This window comes from Podarcis raffonei, chromosome Z (assembly GCF_027172205.1).
Source record: "Podarcis raffonei isolate rPodRaf1 chromosome Z, rPodRaf1.pri, whole genome shotgun sequence".
Classification (NCBI taxonomy): Eukaryota; Metazoa; Chordata; class Lepidosauria; order Squamata; family Lacertidae; genus Podarcis; species Podarcis raffonei.
Window position 1 is genome coordinate 17,385,478 of NC_070621.1, and position 16,074 is coordinate 17,401,551.

General features: G+C 47.7%; 2 protein-coding genes across 6 annotated transcripts; one reads left to right on the top strand and one right to left on the bottom strand.

Annotated features, from left to right (window-relative positions):
* Positions 1–855: 855 nt before the first annotated feature.
* Positions 856–11,514, bottom strand: ASB6 (ankyrin repeat and SOCS box containing 6). 5 transcript variants are annotated; one of them, XM_053373570.1, is made up of 8 exons: positions 11,404–11,499; positions 10,975–11,051; positions 6,955–7,128; positions 6,246–6,427; positions 4,361–4,467; positions 3,079–3,187; positions 2,831–2,917; positions 856–1,984 (listed from the first exon to the last, which is right to left on the bottom strand). In XM_053373570.1, exons 3-8 carry the CDS (start codon positions 7,083–7,085, stop codon positions 1,287–1,289), a joined length of 1,314 nt encoding a protein of 437 aa, XP_053229545.1. In that variant the 5' UTR covers positions 7,086–7,128; positions 10,975–11,051; positions 11,404–11,499; the 3' UTR covers positions 856–1,286. The 5 variants fall into 5 exon arrangements, with proteins under 5 accessions (XP_053229545.1, XP_053229544.1, XP_053229548.1 ...); XM_053373569.1 differs by lacking the exon at positions 10,975–11,051 and having other exon boundaries at positions 11,404–11,514; XM_053373573.1 differs by lacking the exons at positions 10,975–11,051; positions 11,404–11,499 and adding an exon at positions 11,347–11,369.
* A 589-nt stretch (positions 11,515–12,103) lies between these two features.
* On the top strand, positions 12,104–14,314 carry LOC128406307 (ankyrin repeat and SOCS box protein 6-like). Its single transcript, XM_053373609.1, has 3 exons — positions 12,104–12,574; positions 13,760–13,868; positions 14,031–14,314. The coding sequence occupies exons 1-3, from the start codon at positions 12,443–12,445 to the stop codon at positions 14,297–14,299; spliced, it is 510 nt and encodes a 169-aa protein (XP_053229584.1). The 5' UTR covers positions 12,104–12,442; the 3' UTR covers positions 14,300–14,314.
* The last annotated feature ends 1,760 nt before the right edge of the window (positions 14,315–16,074 follow it).

Genomic DNA, 16,074 nt, shown 5'->3' on the forward strand with positions numbered 1-16,074 from the left:
AAAATGTATGGTGTGAATAGCCTGTGCGTTTGGTTAAATGCTTTCCGGGGGGTGGGAAAATAACAGCTGAACCAAGGGGCCACCCTGAAATGATGTCTATCTTGTACTTATAAACAATGGATATTTTTCCCCAATTGGTGGTGAGCGCATGGTCATCACCCTTTCTGAGGAACAAGGCTGTTTTTTTCCAAATCAGGACCACCCACCAGCCAGTTGACAGTGCTGGGTGACATCAGGAAGGCATGGGGTGGGTGCTGCGTTGCTAGTTTGTTCCCCTCTGGAAACACTAGTAAAGTGAACCCCTCCCCTATCAGTCTTGCTTCATTTGTGCTCTGTCAGATGAATGACAGGTGTGTGGCCTTCCCACTTATCAAGGATCTGGCCCAATGGGTCAAAGAAGTTCTTCACACTTAACCTTGCTGTGTATCAGCTTACAACAACCATCATCATACTGCCTTTGAAAACACACAAAAATGGTTGAGTCACTCTGTGGACTAGATAAGGCTGCCCTTGGCTCATGGCCTAGCACAAGAAAGCTTCATGAGGAATGGTACCTTCTGTTCTGAAGGGGAGAAACAGAATCTGCAATATGTTGTGAACCTCCCCGAGACCTATGGGTGAAGGGCAGTATACATATCAATAAGGCAACAAGTATGAAAACATCTACTTCCCATTTGCAAAAGCAGCACCCAACGTAGCATAGGATGTCGTGAAGATGTTATTGCCACCCCTTTTTCCTGCTACTTGGCCTATTGTTGCTTTTATTTTATTTAAATTAAATTTGTCAAGTCACTGTTACCCAGGACAACCCAAAGCAACTTGAAAACAACCAAGCAAGACACTAGAGGCACAACATTTTGCTGGTGCAGAACACATGTTTAATGACCCAGAGGAATGGACGCTTTGCTCCCTGTTAGAAGCCAGGTTGCTCAGAACAGCTGTTTAGAAAAGTCACGAGGTAATATTGTTCCAGATAAATGAAGGCCTCCAACCTTCTGAAGACACTGAGCAGAATTCAGTTTAGTCATGACTCAGGTCCAGAAAATGGACTTGTCCCTCCTTCAGAACAATCAGCAGTTGAGCTGCAGATTTGGAAACGTCCAAGTGTTATGCATTCGTCCATTGCAAGGCAAAAGGCCAGTCCACGTGTGTGAATGAGTATGGTGCAGTAACACCCTGTGCGGCAATCCCGCAAATGTCATCCTGTGCGTGACCAACACCCGTGTCCACAATTGACTGGTGTGTGTGGCTTGAAGGCCTCAGGCTGGAAACACCCCCTTGGCAGATCAGTCTTCTTGGTCCACCCTTGAAGTCGCCTCCGCAGAGCTGCTCGGGTCTATAAGGAGATATTTTTTCAACAAGTTGGGAAGCGGGAGGGCCTTGACTTTTTCATCGATGGGCCAGGGTCTGAGATGCTGCCGCAGGGAAACCCGGCACATCTGCTTCAAGGTAGGAGGGGAGTGTTCCAGCTGCTTCACGCTGGTGAAGAGGTCTGAGATCCTCTTCCTATGGAACCCACTGAGTTGGCTGAGGTTGATCTCAAAGTTGATGGGCAGCTTGATGGTCTGGGAGCTTGAGGCCATGAGCTCCAGCACCGTCTCGGCCTTCTGAAAGAGGTCGACGGAGAAGGCGTCGTCCTCTGACCCGCTCAAGTGGGAGCAAAGCTGCTCGAAGATAATACTGAAGCCCGACCAACAGGAGGGCCCATGGAGGGTGCAGTTGTATGACGCCCCAAACTCCAGGAGGAAGCGCAGGAGGGGAAAGTGGAGCCGGAAATTCTTCAGGCACAGGTGGGTGAGGGACTCATAGGTTGGGCACGCACTAGGGTTGGCCCCATGGGTCATCAGCAGCTGAGTGACCTGGAAGCAGAAGCTCTTGATGGTCCGGACCTCCTCTTCGTCACCTCCCACTGTCTCTCCAAGGAGGAAGATGATGTAGGAGAAGACGCTGTCACCATCTTTTGTTGTGGCCTTCACATTGGCTCCTGATGGGCAGGAACAATAAAGAAACAGACAGTTTAATTTTTTTTCCCAGTGACCTTTGGCATCACCACCACCATTTTCCTATTTTCCCCAATCAATTTTTACTAAAAGTATTCAACAAAATACAATAAAAGCCAAACTAAGGAAGAGAAAGAGAAAATAAATATAAGGCCCTTTATCACAAATATCTTAACCCTTATTTAAAGTAATACCAAAGACATTTAATAACATGTTTAGAATAGTGCTGGAAGTACAGTGGTACCTCTGGTTATGAACTTAATTCGTTCTGGAGGTCGGTTCTTAACCTGAAACTGTTCGTAACCTGAAGCACCACTTCAGCTAATGGGGCCTCCTGCTGCAGCTGCGCTGCTGCTGCACGATTTCTGTTCTCATCCTGCAGCAAAGTTCTTAACCCAAGGTACTATTTCTGGGTTAGCAGAGTCTGTAACATGAAGCATCTGTAACCTAGGGTACCACTGTATTTGAAGTTGAGAATATATTGCGGCAATGCATGATTATTTGTATTTCTTTCAATTAACCTAAAATAAAGAATAATGTTCTTCAATACATATACCGGTATATCTTGTTTGCCTAAGTAATCCATTATCTATATAGATCACATATCTTGTAACAATAAATTTGGATTAATCAGTGCTTGCACTTTTATCATTCCAGCCCACCCAGGCAGGTTGTTTTAGGGAGAATGCCGTGTGCTGGCAAGAGGGTGCCAGCCTTGATCCCTGGTTCACATTCCTGCTCTGAAACCACTGATAGTTTTGCACTGGATCTGGACCCCTGGAAAAGGAAGCAGCAGGGCTTGGTGGGGCGGGTGGGTGGAGGAAGCTCACCTCCTTCCAACAAAAGGCGAATGTTTTCCGTATTGTGGATCTGAACCCCATCACTGCTGGCTAGAGCATGCAGCAGAGCGGTCTTTCCTGGGGAAGGAGGAAAAAGAGCATAAGAATGTGAGAGGAGCCTGTATGGGGCCTATCAAGCCCAGCCTCCTGTTCTCAAGAGTGACCAACCAAATACCCCAAGCAGGAGCCAAGGAGGAAAAGGGGGAAAGGCCAAGCCCAGGAGGATGGAGGCAACTGACCATGTTTATCAACTGCATTGACATCGGCTCCAAGTTCCAAAAGTCGCTTTAGGCAAGGGAGGCGTTCTGGCTCTTCGCTAGCCAGATCTAGGGGGCTGCTTTCATGAACCTAAGGAGGAATGGGATAGAGGAAACATAACTGGCTGCTTTTATTGATGCCTTTACTGCAGCAGCGATGAATGGAATTTCTCCTAGTTTGAGGGCTGCAGTCCCTCTTCTGCAGAAAGCAGCTGGCACAGTGAATGTGAATTTCCCCTCTACGTATATGGTCAGCTGGATTCTACACGCACTTGGACACCTGTGTCCTTCAACCAGGCGAGCAAGAGGCATGAGCAGAGTTGAAGGATTTGTTTCCATCCAGGCAACACTCAAGGACGAAATCTGGGACCCTGCAGCCTGCCTTGACCCCTGCTTTCTTGACCAACTATATCTAATCTTATCCTATTTTCCATACAAGTTATTTGGCCTAGAAAGGGGAGGGGGAGAAGGTCAACTCTCAGCCTTGTGGAAACTTTTGAAAGCTAACTTTTTAAAAGAGCATAAGGTTTTAAACCCTACATGCACATTGCATCCTATGAACAGAGAAGCAAAATTTGGGATGGGGATTTTGGATCAGGATCTCAATGGTTCCATATTATTGCTCTATTCCTCCCCACCCCCAGCCTGCAATGTTCTTATCAATCTCCCTCTCCCTTTGTTAGTGCATCTGCTCCCTTCACTATACAGGTGGTGGCCATTTTGGGTGGGGGGTTGTGTTCCTGACCCCTCTATGCGTTGGCAGAGCCCCAGCCCTGTTTTCGGGCCTCTTCTGGGTCGGCAGTGACGAGCCTGATCATGTGCCAATCAGACATGCGTAAAATGGTTGCTGCCTGTATGGTTCCTGTCATACACCAAAGATGTGCCTCTTTACTCTGCCCTGACACTCAAGATGCAAGAATAAAGTGGGTCCTAAACAGATGCAATCGTAATTGATCTCAAACCATTTTTTTTAATGCTTGCGTTTTAAATGGCTTGCGATTAGGCCAAATCCATGATAAGAATAATTGTCAGCATGGTGTAATGGTTAGCATGCTGCGCTAGGAGCTGGGAGTGACCAGGGTTCAAATCCCCACTAGGCCATGAAGCTAACTGGGTGTAACCTTCGGCCGGTCACTGCGTCTCTTAGTCTGATCTACCTCACAGAGTTGAGAGAACCATCTGCACCACTTTGAGTTCCTCGTGTGTGTGTGTGTAAGGTTTGACATCAATGTTAATAATGGAAATAAAAATGGCAGCAGCTTACCCTGTCTCTCCGGTTGATGTCTGCACCTTCCTGCACCAACAGCTCTACCATGTCCGGCTTGTTCCGCATCACGGCGATGTGCAAAGATGTATAATAAGTGATTGGATCTTTTGGAAACACAGGAACACACATTTATTTATTTATTCACCAATTTGGCACAATTTGTTAATTTGTCACACTGAAACATCCTTACCTTTCTTCCAAGGACCCCAAGGTGACCTGGTTCCCATGCCCTCACAACATCCTACGAGGTAGGCAAGGCTGCAGGTGAGATAGCGACCGGCCCAACTGTCGCTCAAGGGACCTTCACGTGGTTGCATGGGGAACTGGAACTCTGGTTTCCTAGTTCCACAGCTCTTATCCACTGTGCCTGACTGCCTCTCCTAGCAGGCTAACTGGCTGTTGGTTTTTAGGAAACACTGAGCCCTTGCACATTCAGGGTTGTTATTTTGATTTTCAAGGAGCTTAAAGTGGGGTTCTCTCTCTTCCCTGTTCCATCTTCACAACCACCCTGTGAGGTACGCTTAGGCTAAGAAACAATGACACTGGCCCCAAGGGTTGCATCCAGAGAGCTTCATGTGGCTGTGTGCATGATTTGAACCCTGGTCTCCCAGGTCTTGTAGTCTGACATCCTAACCCTTGCACCACCCTGCTGCCTAGTAAAGACTCCTGATCATTGGTCCTTTGGATATGGGGACTGTCTGCCCACACAACAAGGCTGTCGTCAGCACTGGGGGAAGAGAAAGATGCTTACCGGTGTTCACGTCAGGCCCGTAATACGGGAGCCAGCAGGCCAGGAAACATCCCCCTACCCATTTCCTCCTCATGGCTCCCAGCAGTCAAAGGCCCTCCTTCCTGGCCCAACTGTCTAACCGGCCTTGCTGGGAGGCGGTCATGTTGTTAGAGAGACAGCCTATGAAGGAACCTCTGTGTGACATCACACACCCATGGGCACTTGAGCCCGCAGCGGCCAGCGCTTTAGAACACTGATGCTCATGGGGAGGAGCTTAGGAGACAAGGGGTGGAGCTTGGGTAAAAGGAAGGTGGAACCTGATGGCAGAGAGGTGAACCTAGCAGTACCTGACAGTAGAAAAGAGCGACTTAGGGAGGTGGAGCCTAATGGACATCTGGGGTGCAACTACTACTGAATTGAAAAATTATACCCCACTTTTGGCTTCCTCATCTGGGTCTCAAAATGGATTATCAGGCCAGGTGAAGAAGAAGAGTTTGGATTTGATATCCCGCTTTATCACTACCTGAAGGAGTCTCAAAGCGGCTAACAATCTCCTTTCCCCTCCTCCCCCACAACAAACACTCTGTGAGGTGAGCGAGGCTGAGAGACTTCAGAAAAGTGAGACTGGCCCAAGGTCACCCAGCAGCTGCATGCGGAAGAGTGGAGACGCAAATCTGGTTCACCAGATTACGAGTCCACCACTCTTAACCACTACACCACACTGGTGGAATAGCTTTTTTTGCCTTTAATACAGGCAACAACCTATTTGCGTGCGGGTTGCGTTCTGGATCATCACTCGCATAAGCCCCTCAGCCCCACCCTGCCTTCCCCCCACTCTGCCCTGTTCCGGTTCTGAAAACGTCCCACACACGTGCATGGCCACACGTTCTTGGAACGCATGCAAAAACGGGGGTCGCCTGTATTGAATTAAAATGGTGTCCCATAAAACAGGGCGTTGCGATTCCCAGCAGAAACAAAGAACCAAAACAGGTCGCTCCTAACCAGAAAGGAAACATTGGGGGGGGGGGATGGGGGGGGAATCATGAAAAAATTGTATATAAAAATACATCCTCCATAAATAGTTATCCCAATGATTTCTGTAATTTTAAAATATATGCAAGACCGGAAGCATTAACCAGGTCCCCCTCCAACCTTCAAAGGTGATGTCCGCCCCACCACGCAGGAGGGCTTCTGCGGCTTGGACTACCCCATACTCCGCCATCTTCAGCAATGAATAGCTCACACCCTCTTGGTAGTAAACGGAGTTGGCGTTCCTCTCCAGCAGGTTGTTAAGGGCCGCAATCCGCCTGTCGTCTTCTACCACAGCGCTGGGGCTTCACAAGAAAACAAGGCAAATAAAACACCACAATGACAGAGCCAATCAGTAGTCAGCTCAGAGGGAAGAGCTGTGTGCCAATGAGAAGCCATGTCCTTCTGGGCCACATTCTGGGGGCCACATGCCAGCGGTGGGTAGGGCCAGAGTGGGAGAAACTAATGTGATTTCCCCGCCCCGCCCCCCATTAGACCACCAGGTCCTTCTAGCTCAGTACTGTATGCACTGACTGACAGGAGCAACAGCTCTGCAGGGTTTCAGGCAGGGGATATTATAAGTGCCAACTTGGAGATGCCATTAGGGGCTGAACCTGGGCCTTCTGTATGCACATAAGGTGCTCTACCCTTAACCATGGCCCTTTCCCTGAAAGGTGGGATTCTGTTTGTGCATTTCATGGTTTTTAGATACCGCTTGATTGTAGAAAACCCTCAAAGATCCTAGTCCTCATAATTCTGAAGAATGGGCTGAATTGAATGAGACCCCAGCTCAGTATTGTCTACACGGACGGGGAAGCAGCTTCCCAGTTACCTGACCATCAAGTCCTGCACCAGAGGATCCATACATTCCAAGATCTCGTCAACTAATGGCTGGTACTCAAAGATGATCCGTCGGAAGCCATGGAGGAAAGGCATTCTGCTCGACTCCCTTCTGTGATTCATTTAGGAAATGATCTGAGAGCCAATCTAAAGCTGCTTCCTCGGCCTACCAAAAAAACAATTCTTCATAATCATAATCATCGCTGTCATTCACAACCATATGTATCCTACAGGGCTTGTTAGCATATCCTTCCCAAAACCCACAGTAGAGGTTAACCATTTAAGTAGGATAGCAATGTTTCAACCCTTCTCTTGCTTCTGCTGCTGCTGCTATTAAGTAATAAATAATAAATAATAATAATAATATCCTGCCTTTCCCCCAGATTGTGACTAAAGGTGACTGATACAAATTAAAACACAGATCATATACAGAAAGCTAAAACTTATTTAAAAGTAGTAGTTTAATTAAAACTATAATAGAACATAAACAATATGAGAAATAGATATAGTAAAAACAGCACAGCACTATTTAAAAGGTCTTTTCCTAAACAAACAAAACCCAATCAGTTCCCAAAGACCTGTTGAAACAGGAAGGTCTTCATCACTGGCGGGAAGGAAGGTGAGGAGGGAGCCAGTCTGGCTTCTCCAGGGAGGGAGTTCCAAAGTCTGGGAGAAGCCCCTGAGAAGGCCCTCTCTTGCACCCCCCACCAAGACTGCCTGTGAGGGTGGCAGGACCAAGAGAAGGGCCTCCCCTGAAGGTCTGAACCAGGGCATGTTCGTATGTGAGAATAGAGTCCTTCAGGTAGCCTGGGTCTAATGGAACACGTGCCTAGCCCTCCTGGAGCCGTGCCTGGGGGAAGCAGTGGTAGTTTCAGCCCATCCAGCGCATGGTGAGCCATAAGGCATGTGTGTATGGGGTCGGTGTGTTGCAGCCAGGTGCAATCATTCAAGGAGGGTGTGGCCTGGAGGGAGTCCCAAGGGCCACACAGGGAGGCCTCAAGGGCCAGATCTGTACCTCCACTGCCCCAGGCCTAAGATTCCCTACTCCTGCTTTTGAAAAAGCACCATCTTAAAAGAGCTGTGTGAGAGAGGAATGCTGTGACCTTGGTCGCAAACTGTAAAGGGAACTTGCCTTTTTTCACCTGTCAAAAAGGTAGGACCTGTTTAAGCCAGTTTCAAACCTTTGGGGGTAAATTGCCATGAGTATAGTGCATTTGAAGGGAAAACTCTGGATGTGTCAGACAGAAAGTCACCAGGTGCAGTTAAGATAAATGGAAGCTGTACCAGTTGTGTTTCTGTTTGGTCAAACACGCGCACACAGAGCTAAGAGACCTAGACTAACCCCAGCCTTGTAATTACCAACTCTGACTACTCACCTAAGGTAAGGACTGCATGACACCCTTGCCAGGTAGCAAATGAGCCGCCAATGACTTGTGGTAAACATGGGCCCCTGGGCCAGCTGTACACCTTTCAGGGCGAGTCATTAGAGGGAACATTTTGCAAGGCTGTCAGAGATTAAGGAGACAGCCAGGGCCCATCATTAAGATGCCATAGCAACAAACCAACTTGATGTCTTGCCAGGTTCCTGCTCTCAGCTTGCTAGGACCAGTAGCTACAGGATGGAACTGGGGCCAGTCCACCCAGGAGACTAGTAGCTCAAGACATGACGTTCCTGCCTTGGGAAGGAGTGATACAGTGGCAAGTGGAAGGTTACCCCCCATCCTTTAAATTCATGCCTTTACGTGGAGTAGCACAGTCATTAAGCCCTACAGGTCTAGAGTTTCCTTGCCCCTCCCTTCCTAGATAAGAACTCTCCATTGCAACTGCCATTGCCCTGTTGATATAGAATCAGAGCTGTAGGGCCATTCATAACATAAGAATATTCTTCACAACTATGAGCAGAGAAAGCTTCAACAGTTAACTGCGCCTATGATTCTATGAAATTAATCCACAGCAAGAGGTATGATCTCACAGCATTCAAAAAGTTAAAAGAGACCCTCTCCTTATCAAGAAGGCCACCTGTGACTTTTCTTTCCAGGGGCAGGGTGGGTCTGCATTTCAGATCCACACACCCAAGGAAACTTTTTTTTTAATCTACCACATTTTTTAAAATCTACCATGAGGCAAGTTGCAAGGGCTCCATGCGACTCAATGATCCTACACAATGCCCAAAGAAACTACACCTAGCTCAGTATGGCCAAAACCAGGCATAGGCAACCTTCGGCCCTCCAGGTGTTTTGGACTACAATTCCCGTCATCCCTGACCACTGGTCCGGTTAGCTAGGGATCATGGGAGTTGTAGGCCAAAACATCTGGAGGGCCGAAGGTTGCCTATGCCTGGCCAAAACTGACTGGCAGCAGGTCCACTGTAGGATAGAAAAGCTATTTGCGACATGGCTCCTGGAACCTGGGTTACAGGCGCAAAAGCAGAATGGCTATTCCCCACCCCAAATGCAGCAGCACTTTATTATTTCTTTGTAGAGAATTTATTTGGTTCTTTTTGTAGTTTGTGGCATTTGGAAGGTTGTAACCAGCCACAGAGGGATGCGGGTGGCGCTGTAGGTTAAACCATAGAGCCTAGGACTTGCCGATCAGAAGGTTGGCGGTTTGAATCCCCGTGACGGGGTGAGCTCCCGTTGCTCGGTCCCTGCTCCTGCCAACCTAGCAGTTCAAAAGCACGTCAAAGTGCAAGGAGATAAATAGGTACCGCTCCAGCGGGAAAGTAAACAGCGTTTCCGTGCGCTGCTCTGGTTCTCCAGAAGCGGCTTAGTCATGCTGGCCACATGACCCAGAAGCTGTACGCCGGCTCCCTCAGCCAGTAAAGCGAGATGAGGGCCACAACCCCAGAGTCGGTCACGACTGGACCTAATGGTCAGGGGTCCCTTTACCTTTACCCAGCCACAGCAAAACAGGTAGTACAGAGAGCACAGTGGGACTTAAGTTTAGGCATGTATAGGACAGTAACACCCAGTGAACATCATGGCTAAGTGGGGATTTGAACCTGGGTCTCCCCAGTCCTAGTCCTACAGACTCTAACCACTACACCACACTGCTCACACTGGGGTTGAACCTTTTTCTTCCACTTTGCAAAGTCACAGCTTCTGTGATAGGTGCTGCTGCTAGGGAAGGGGCACTGCCTCACTCTAGTCTAGTCCATGTCCACATAACATGATTATTTTCAAAGCTCTGATGTTTTCATTTCTGTCAAGGAAATCACTTCCCCGTAAATGGTACAGGAGAACTCAAGCAAATCTTTTTTAAAAAGTAGGGAATGCTGCACCATTTCAAGAGTCTTTCTTTCTTTGAATGTCTGCCCCCCCCCAAACTACTACTGCCCCCAAATTACCTCTACAGCTGTACTGTAGCTTGTTAACTTAACTTCATGAATCTGGCTAAAAGGGGGGGGGAAGGTTTAAAGGGAAAGGCTACCCTTCTGACAAAAAAAGGGGGTTTCCCTAAGGAAAGGCATTTTACTTAGTTTTTCACTTCCAGTAAAAAAACCAACGACAACTGCAATTTTACCACCTGGGGTAAAATTTTGAATGGGGCAAATATTCTAATGACCAAGAGCAGGTGTGGGGGACGCTGTGCCCCCTACCCCTGAATATTGCTGAACTCCAACTCCAACCATTCCTAGCCCTTGCCACGACTGCGAGGGCTGACGAACGATTCTCCATCCCGGGACTAATGAGCTATCCAATTTAGCCTGCTTATTTTTCTTGCACTTAGTAAACAAAGCTAAAAAGTTTGAACCTGGCAAGCTAATATTTATTTTCAAGTGCTTTGTCATCATCACTACATGAATTTATGACATTTATCTTTCCCCCATAGAAATACGTAAATCCCCTGCCCGCCCCCGCCCCCCCCACCCGCCAGTAAGGGCAAGAAAATTAACGCAGACAAAGTAAGGTTTATACGCAGCAAAATACAAATTATCAAACAAAAGTCAGCATCTCAGTAAATTGCCACCTGCTTCCAAAACCAGTCGCTACAAACATGGGAACGAGCCCACCTCACAAGGCTGTTAGGAACGATTTCACGGGCAGGGGAGCTTTCTCGAACCAAGCGTCTGAACTAGCTTGAAGTGCTCTGCAAAATGGAACCAAATTATTACTACGTTCAGTATGGATAACCAGAGCAGCCTTCTCTCCCCGCCACACACCATGCCGGAAGAATCCCTTTGCGGGTCCGAAACCCCCAGTCTGCAATTCCGACAACCCTAGTTTGCAATTTAATTTTTTTAAGAGCCTTACAGTTTACCGATTAGCAAGATTTTTAAATTCTGTATTTTCAAGTAACTTAATAAATAAAGCCTTTTTGCTAAAACCAGCAAAAATAAAACCCCTGTATCAAGGTAGCCTATTAAAACGTTTATTTCAACCACCTTCCTCTCTGCAAATTCCCAACTCGAACCCCATCCTATTGGTCCCACGTCTCCTACCTGCACGGCGTGCCTCCGGGTTAGCAGGAAGCGGAAGGATGCCGAGCTCTTGAGTTGGACTTTTATACAGTTTGCAGCCAACAGCTGTAGCTCTCTCTCTCTCTCCCTCCCTCTCTCTCTCTCTCTCTCTCTCTTGGTTGCTCGCTCGCTCGCTCGCTCGCTCTCGCTCTCCCCACAGTTTCACGTATCTTTTAATCTAAGTGCCCTCTGCAGGCTGGAGGTTTCGGTTTAAACCGCTGCCGGATCAAGCGGCCACCAGGGGGCAGACTTCCCCAGCGGAAAAGAAGATACTGTACAGTACAGTGGTACCTCGCGATACAGAGGCTTCAGGTTACATACGCTTCAGGTTTCAGACTCCACTACCCCAGAAATATTACATTGGGTTGTGAAGTTTGCTTCAGGATGAGAACAGAAATCGTGCTCCAGCGGTGCAGCAGCAGCAGCAAGCCCCATTAGCTAAAGTGGTGCTTCAGGTTAAGAACAGACCTCCAGAACGAATTAAGTACTTAACCCGAGGTACCACTGTACATCTATAGACTCAGTTGAACTGGAATTTTTAATCCACTCTTTACAAGCATTAAATGCATGCAGGCTTCAGCTCCATGGCTGGAGTTGCAGCTGCTTAGTCTTGCTTGATAGGGTTTTATCAGAGCTCCCACCAAAAGTTGTTTCAGTGCCAGCCTTGCAAATGTGTACCCCACCTTAAGCTCCTTGAAAATCAGAACAACAACCCTGAACGTGCAAGGGCTCAGTGTTTGCTAAAAACCAACAGCCAGTTAGCCTGCTAGGAGAGGCAGTCAGGCACAGTGGATAAGAGCTGTGGAACTAGGAAACCAGAGTTCCAGTTTCCCATGCAACCACGTGAAGGTCCCTTGAGCGACAGTTGGGCCGGTCGCTATCTCACCTGCAGCCTTGCCTACCTCGTAGGATGTTGTGAGGGCAGGGGAACCAGGCCACCTTGAGGTCCTTGGAAGAAAGGTAAGGATGTTTCAGTGTGACAAATTAACAAATTGTGCCAAATTGGTGAATAAATAAATAAATGTGTGTTCCTGTGTTTCCAAAAGATCCAATCACTTATTATACATCTTTGCACATCGCCGTGATGCGGAACAAGCCGGACATGGTAGAGCTGTTGGTGCAGGAAGGTGCAGACATCAACCGGAGAGACAGGGTAAGCTGCTGCCATTTTTATTTCCATTATTAACATTGATGTCAAACCTTACACACACACACACACACACACACACACGGAACTCAAAGTGGTGCAGATGGTTCTCTCAACTCTGTGAGGTAGATCAGACTAAGAGACGCAGTGACTGGCCGAAGGTTACACCCAGTTAGCTTCATGGCCTAGTGGGGATTTGAACCCTGGTCACTCCCAGCTCCTAGCGCAGCATGCTAACCATTACACCATGCTGACAATTATTCTTATCATGGATTTGGCCTAATCGCAAGCCATTTAAAACACAAGCATTAAAAAAAATGGTTTGAGATCAATTACGATTGCATCTGTTTAGGACCCACTTTATTCTTGCATCTTGAGTGTCAGGGCAGAGTAAAGAGGCGCATCTTTGGTGTATGACAGGAACCATACAGGCAGCGACCATTTTACGCATGTCTGATTGGCACATGATCAGGCTCGTCACTGCCGACCCAGAAGAGGCCCGAAAACAGGGCTGGGGCTCTGCCAACGCATAGAGGGGTCAGGAACACAACCCCCCACCCAAAATGGCCACCACCTGTATAGTGAAGGGAGCAGGTGCACTAACAAAGGGAGAGGGAGATGGATAACAACATTGCAGGCTGGGGGTGGGGAGGAATAGAGCAATAATATGGAACCATTGAGATCCTGATCCAAAATCCCCATCCCAAATTTTGCTTCTCTGTTCATAGGATGCAATGTGCATGTAGGGTTTAAAACCTTATGCTCTTTTAAAAAGTTAGCTTTCAAAAGTTGCCACAAGGCTGAGAGTTGACCTTCTCCCCCTCCCCTTTCTAGGCCAAATAACTTGTATGAAAAATAGGATAAGATTAGATATAGTTGGTCAAGAAAGCAGGGGTCAAGGCAGGCTGCAGGGTCCCAGATTTCGTCCTTGAGTGTTGCCTGGATGGAAACAAATCCTTCAACTCTGCTCATGCCTCTTGCTCGCCTGGTTGAAGGACACAGGTGTCCGAGTGCGTGTAGAATCCAGCTGACCATATACGTAGAGGGGAAATTCACATTCACTGTGCCAGCTGCTTTCTGCAGAAGAGGGACTGCAGCCCTCAAACTAGGAGAAATTCCATTCATTGCTGCTGCAGTAAAGGCATCAATAAAAGCAGCCAGTTATGTTTCCTCTATCCCATTCCTCCTTAGGTTCATGAAAGCAGCCCCCTAGATCTGGCTAGCGAAGAGCCAGAACGCCTCCCTTGCCTAAAGCGACTTTTGGAACTTGGAGCCGATGTCAATGCAGTTGATAAACATGGTCAGTTGCCTCCATCCTCCTGGGCTTGGCCTTTCCCCCTTTTCCTCCTTGGCTCCTGCTTGGGGTATTTGGTTGGTCACTCTTGAGAACAGGAGGCTGGGCTTGATAGGCCCCATACAGGCTCCTCTCACGTTCTTATGCTCTTTTCCCCTCCTTCCCCAGGAAAGACCGCTCTGCTGCATGCTCTAGCCAGCAGTGATGGGGTTCAGATCCACAATACGGAAAACATTCGCCTTTTGTTGGAAGGAGGTGAGCTTCCTCCACCCACCCGCCCCACCAAGCCCTGCTGCTTCCTTTTCCAGGGGTCCAGATCCAGTGCAAAACTATCAGTGGTCTCAGAGCAGGAATGTGAACCAGGGATCAAGGCTGGCACCCTCTTGCCAGCACACAGCATTCTCCCTAAAGCGACCTGCCTGGGTGGGCTGGAATGATAAAAGGGCAAGCACTGATTAATCCAAATTTATTGTTACAAGATACATGATCTATATAGATTACTTAGGCAAACAAGATACAGTGGTACCTCTGGTTACATACTTAATTTGTTCCGGAGGTCCATTCTTAACCTGAAACTGTTCTTAACCTGAAGCACCACTTTAGTTAATGGGGCCTCCCGCTGCTGCCACGCCGCTGTGGCGCAATTTCTGTTCTCATCCTGTAGCAAAGTTCTTAACCCGAGGTATTATTTCTGGGTTAGCGGAGTCTAACCAGAAGCATATGTAACCTGAAGTGTATGTAATCCGAGGTACCACTGTATACCGGTATTTGTATTTAAGAACACTATTCTTTATTTTGGGTTATTGAAAGAAATATGAATAATCATGCATTGCCGCAATATATTCTCAAATTAAAATACAGTGGTACTTCAGGTTACAGACGCTTCAGGTTACAGACTCCTCTAACCCAGAAATAGTACCTCGGGTAAAGAACTTTGCTTCAGGATGAGAACAGAAATCGTGCTCCGGCGGCGCAGCAGCAGCAGGAGGCCCCATTAGCTAAAGTGGTGCTTCAGGTTAAGAGCAGTTTCAGGTTAAGAACAGACCTCCAGAACGAATTAAGTTCTTAACCCGAGCTACCACTGTACATCTATAGACTCAGTTGAACTGGAATAATTATTTTTAATCCGCTCTTTACAAACATTAAATGCATGCGGGCTTTAGCTCCATGGCTGGAGTTGCAGCTGCTTAAGTCTTGCTTGATAGGGTTTTATCAGAGCTCCCACCGCAAGTTATTTCAGTGCCAGCCTTGCAAATGTGTAACACGAAAGTTGAATGGTCTCTTGGGGCACCTGCAGGGTGCTTTTTGTGGTCTGGGAAAGGGTTATGCCTCAGCTGCATGGACATGGCTCAGGAGTCTCCGTGTAGGGCTGGGAAGGATTCCCTGTCTGAAACCCTGGGAAGCTGCTGCCTGTCAGTGTCAACAATGCTGAGCTTAGATAGAGTGATTTAATTCAAGCCTTAGTGGAGACTAGACATTTGCTTTATTTATTGGCGGGATGTAGTTTAGTGGGTAGAGCATCTACTTTGCTTGCAGAAGGTTCCAGTTTCAATTTCCAACCTTAAAGGCTGAGACAGACCCCTTGTCTGCAACTCTAGAGAGCAGCTGTCAGTCTGTGTAGGCCATGGGTAGGCAAACTAAGGCCCGGGGGCTGGATCCGGCCCAATCGCCCTCTAAATCCAGCCCGCAGACGGTCTGGGAATCAGCATGAGTAGAATGTGTCCTTTTATTTAAAATACATCTCTGGGTTATTTGTGGGGCCTGCCTGTTGTTTTTACATGAGTAGAATGTGTGCTTTTATTTAAAATGCATCTCTGGGTTATTTGTGGGGCATAGGAATTCGTTCTTTTTTCTTCTTTTCCAAAATATAGTCAGCCCCCTCCCCAAGGTCTGAGGGAGAATGGACCGGCCCCCTGCTGAAGAAGTTTGCTGACACCTGTAGGCAGTATTGAGCTAGATGGGCCAGCAGACTGCCTTGGTACAAGACAGTTTCTTTGGTTCCCATTTATTCAAAACCATGAGAACTAGAATCGTGTGTGTGTTATTGGCAGCCAGGGTATCTCCAGGGTAGGTCTAGGATTACCCTCTGGGAGGATGTCTAAAAATCTCTAAGGAAGGAGAGTCTGCTAGCTTCCAGGGAGTGTGTCCTAAATCTTTCCCTCTCTGCCTGGAAGTGAACCTGTTGGTTTAGATCTGACCCTCTGGAAAAACA

Coding starts and splice junctions, on each gene's coding strand:
- ASB6 (XM_053373569.1), bottom strand. CDS start 7,085: ATGAATCACAGAAGGGAGTCGAGCAGAATGCCTTTCCTCCATGGCTTC. Junction 6,428..6,954: donor GTGCAGGACTTGATGGTCAG/GTAACTGGGAAG, acceptor TTTCTTGTGAAG/CCCCAGCGCTGTGGTAGAAG. Junction 4,468..6,245: donor GGCGGACATCACCTTTGAAG/GTTGGAGGGGGA, acceptor TGTTTCCAAAAG/ATCCAATCACTTATTATACA.
- LOC128406307 (XM_053373609.1), top strand. CDS start 12,443: ATGTGTGTTCCTGTGTTTCCAAAAGATCCAATCACTTATTATACATCT. Junction 12,575..13,759: donor ACATCAACCGGAGAGACAGG/GTAAGCTGCTGC, acceptor ATTCCTCCTTAG/GTTCATGAAAGCAGCCCCCT. Junction 13,869..14,030: donor CAATGCAGTTGATAAACATG/GTCAGTTGCCTC, acceptor CTCCTTCCCCAG/GAAAGACCGCTCTGCTGCAT.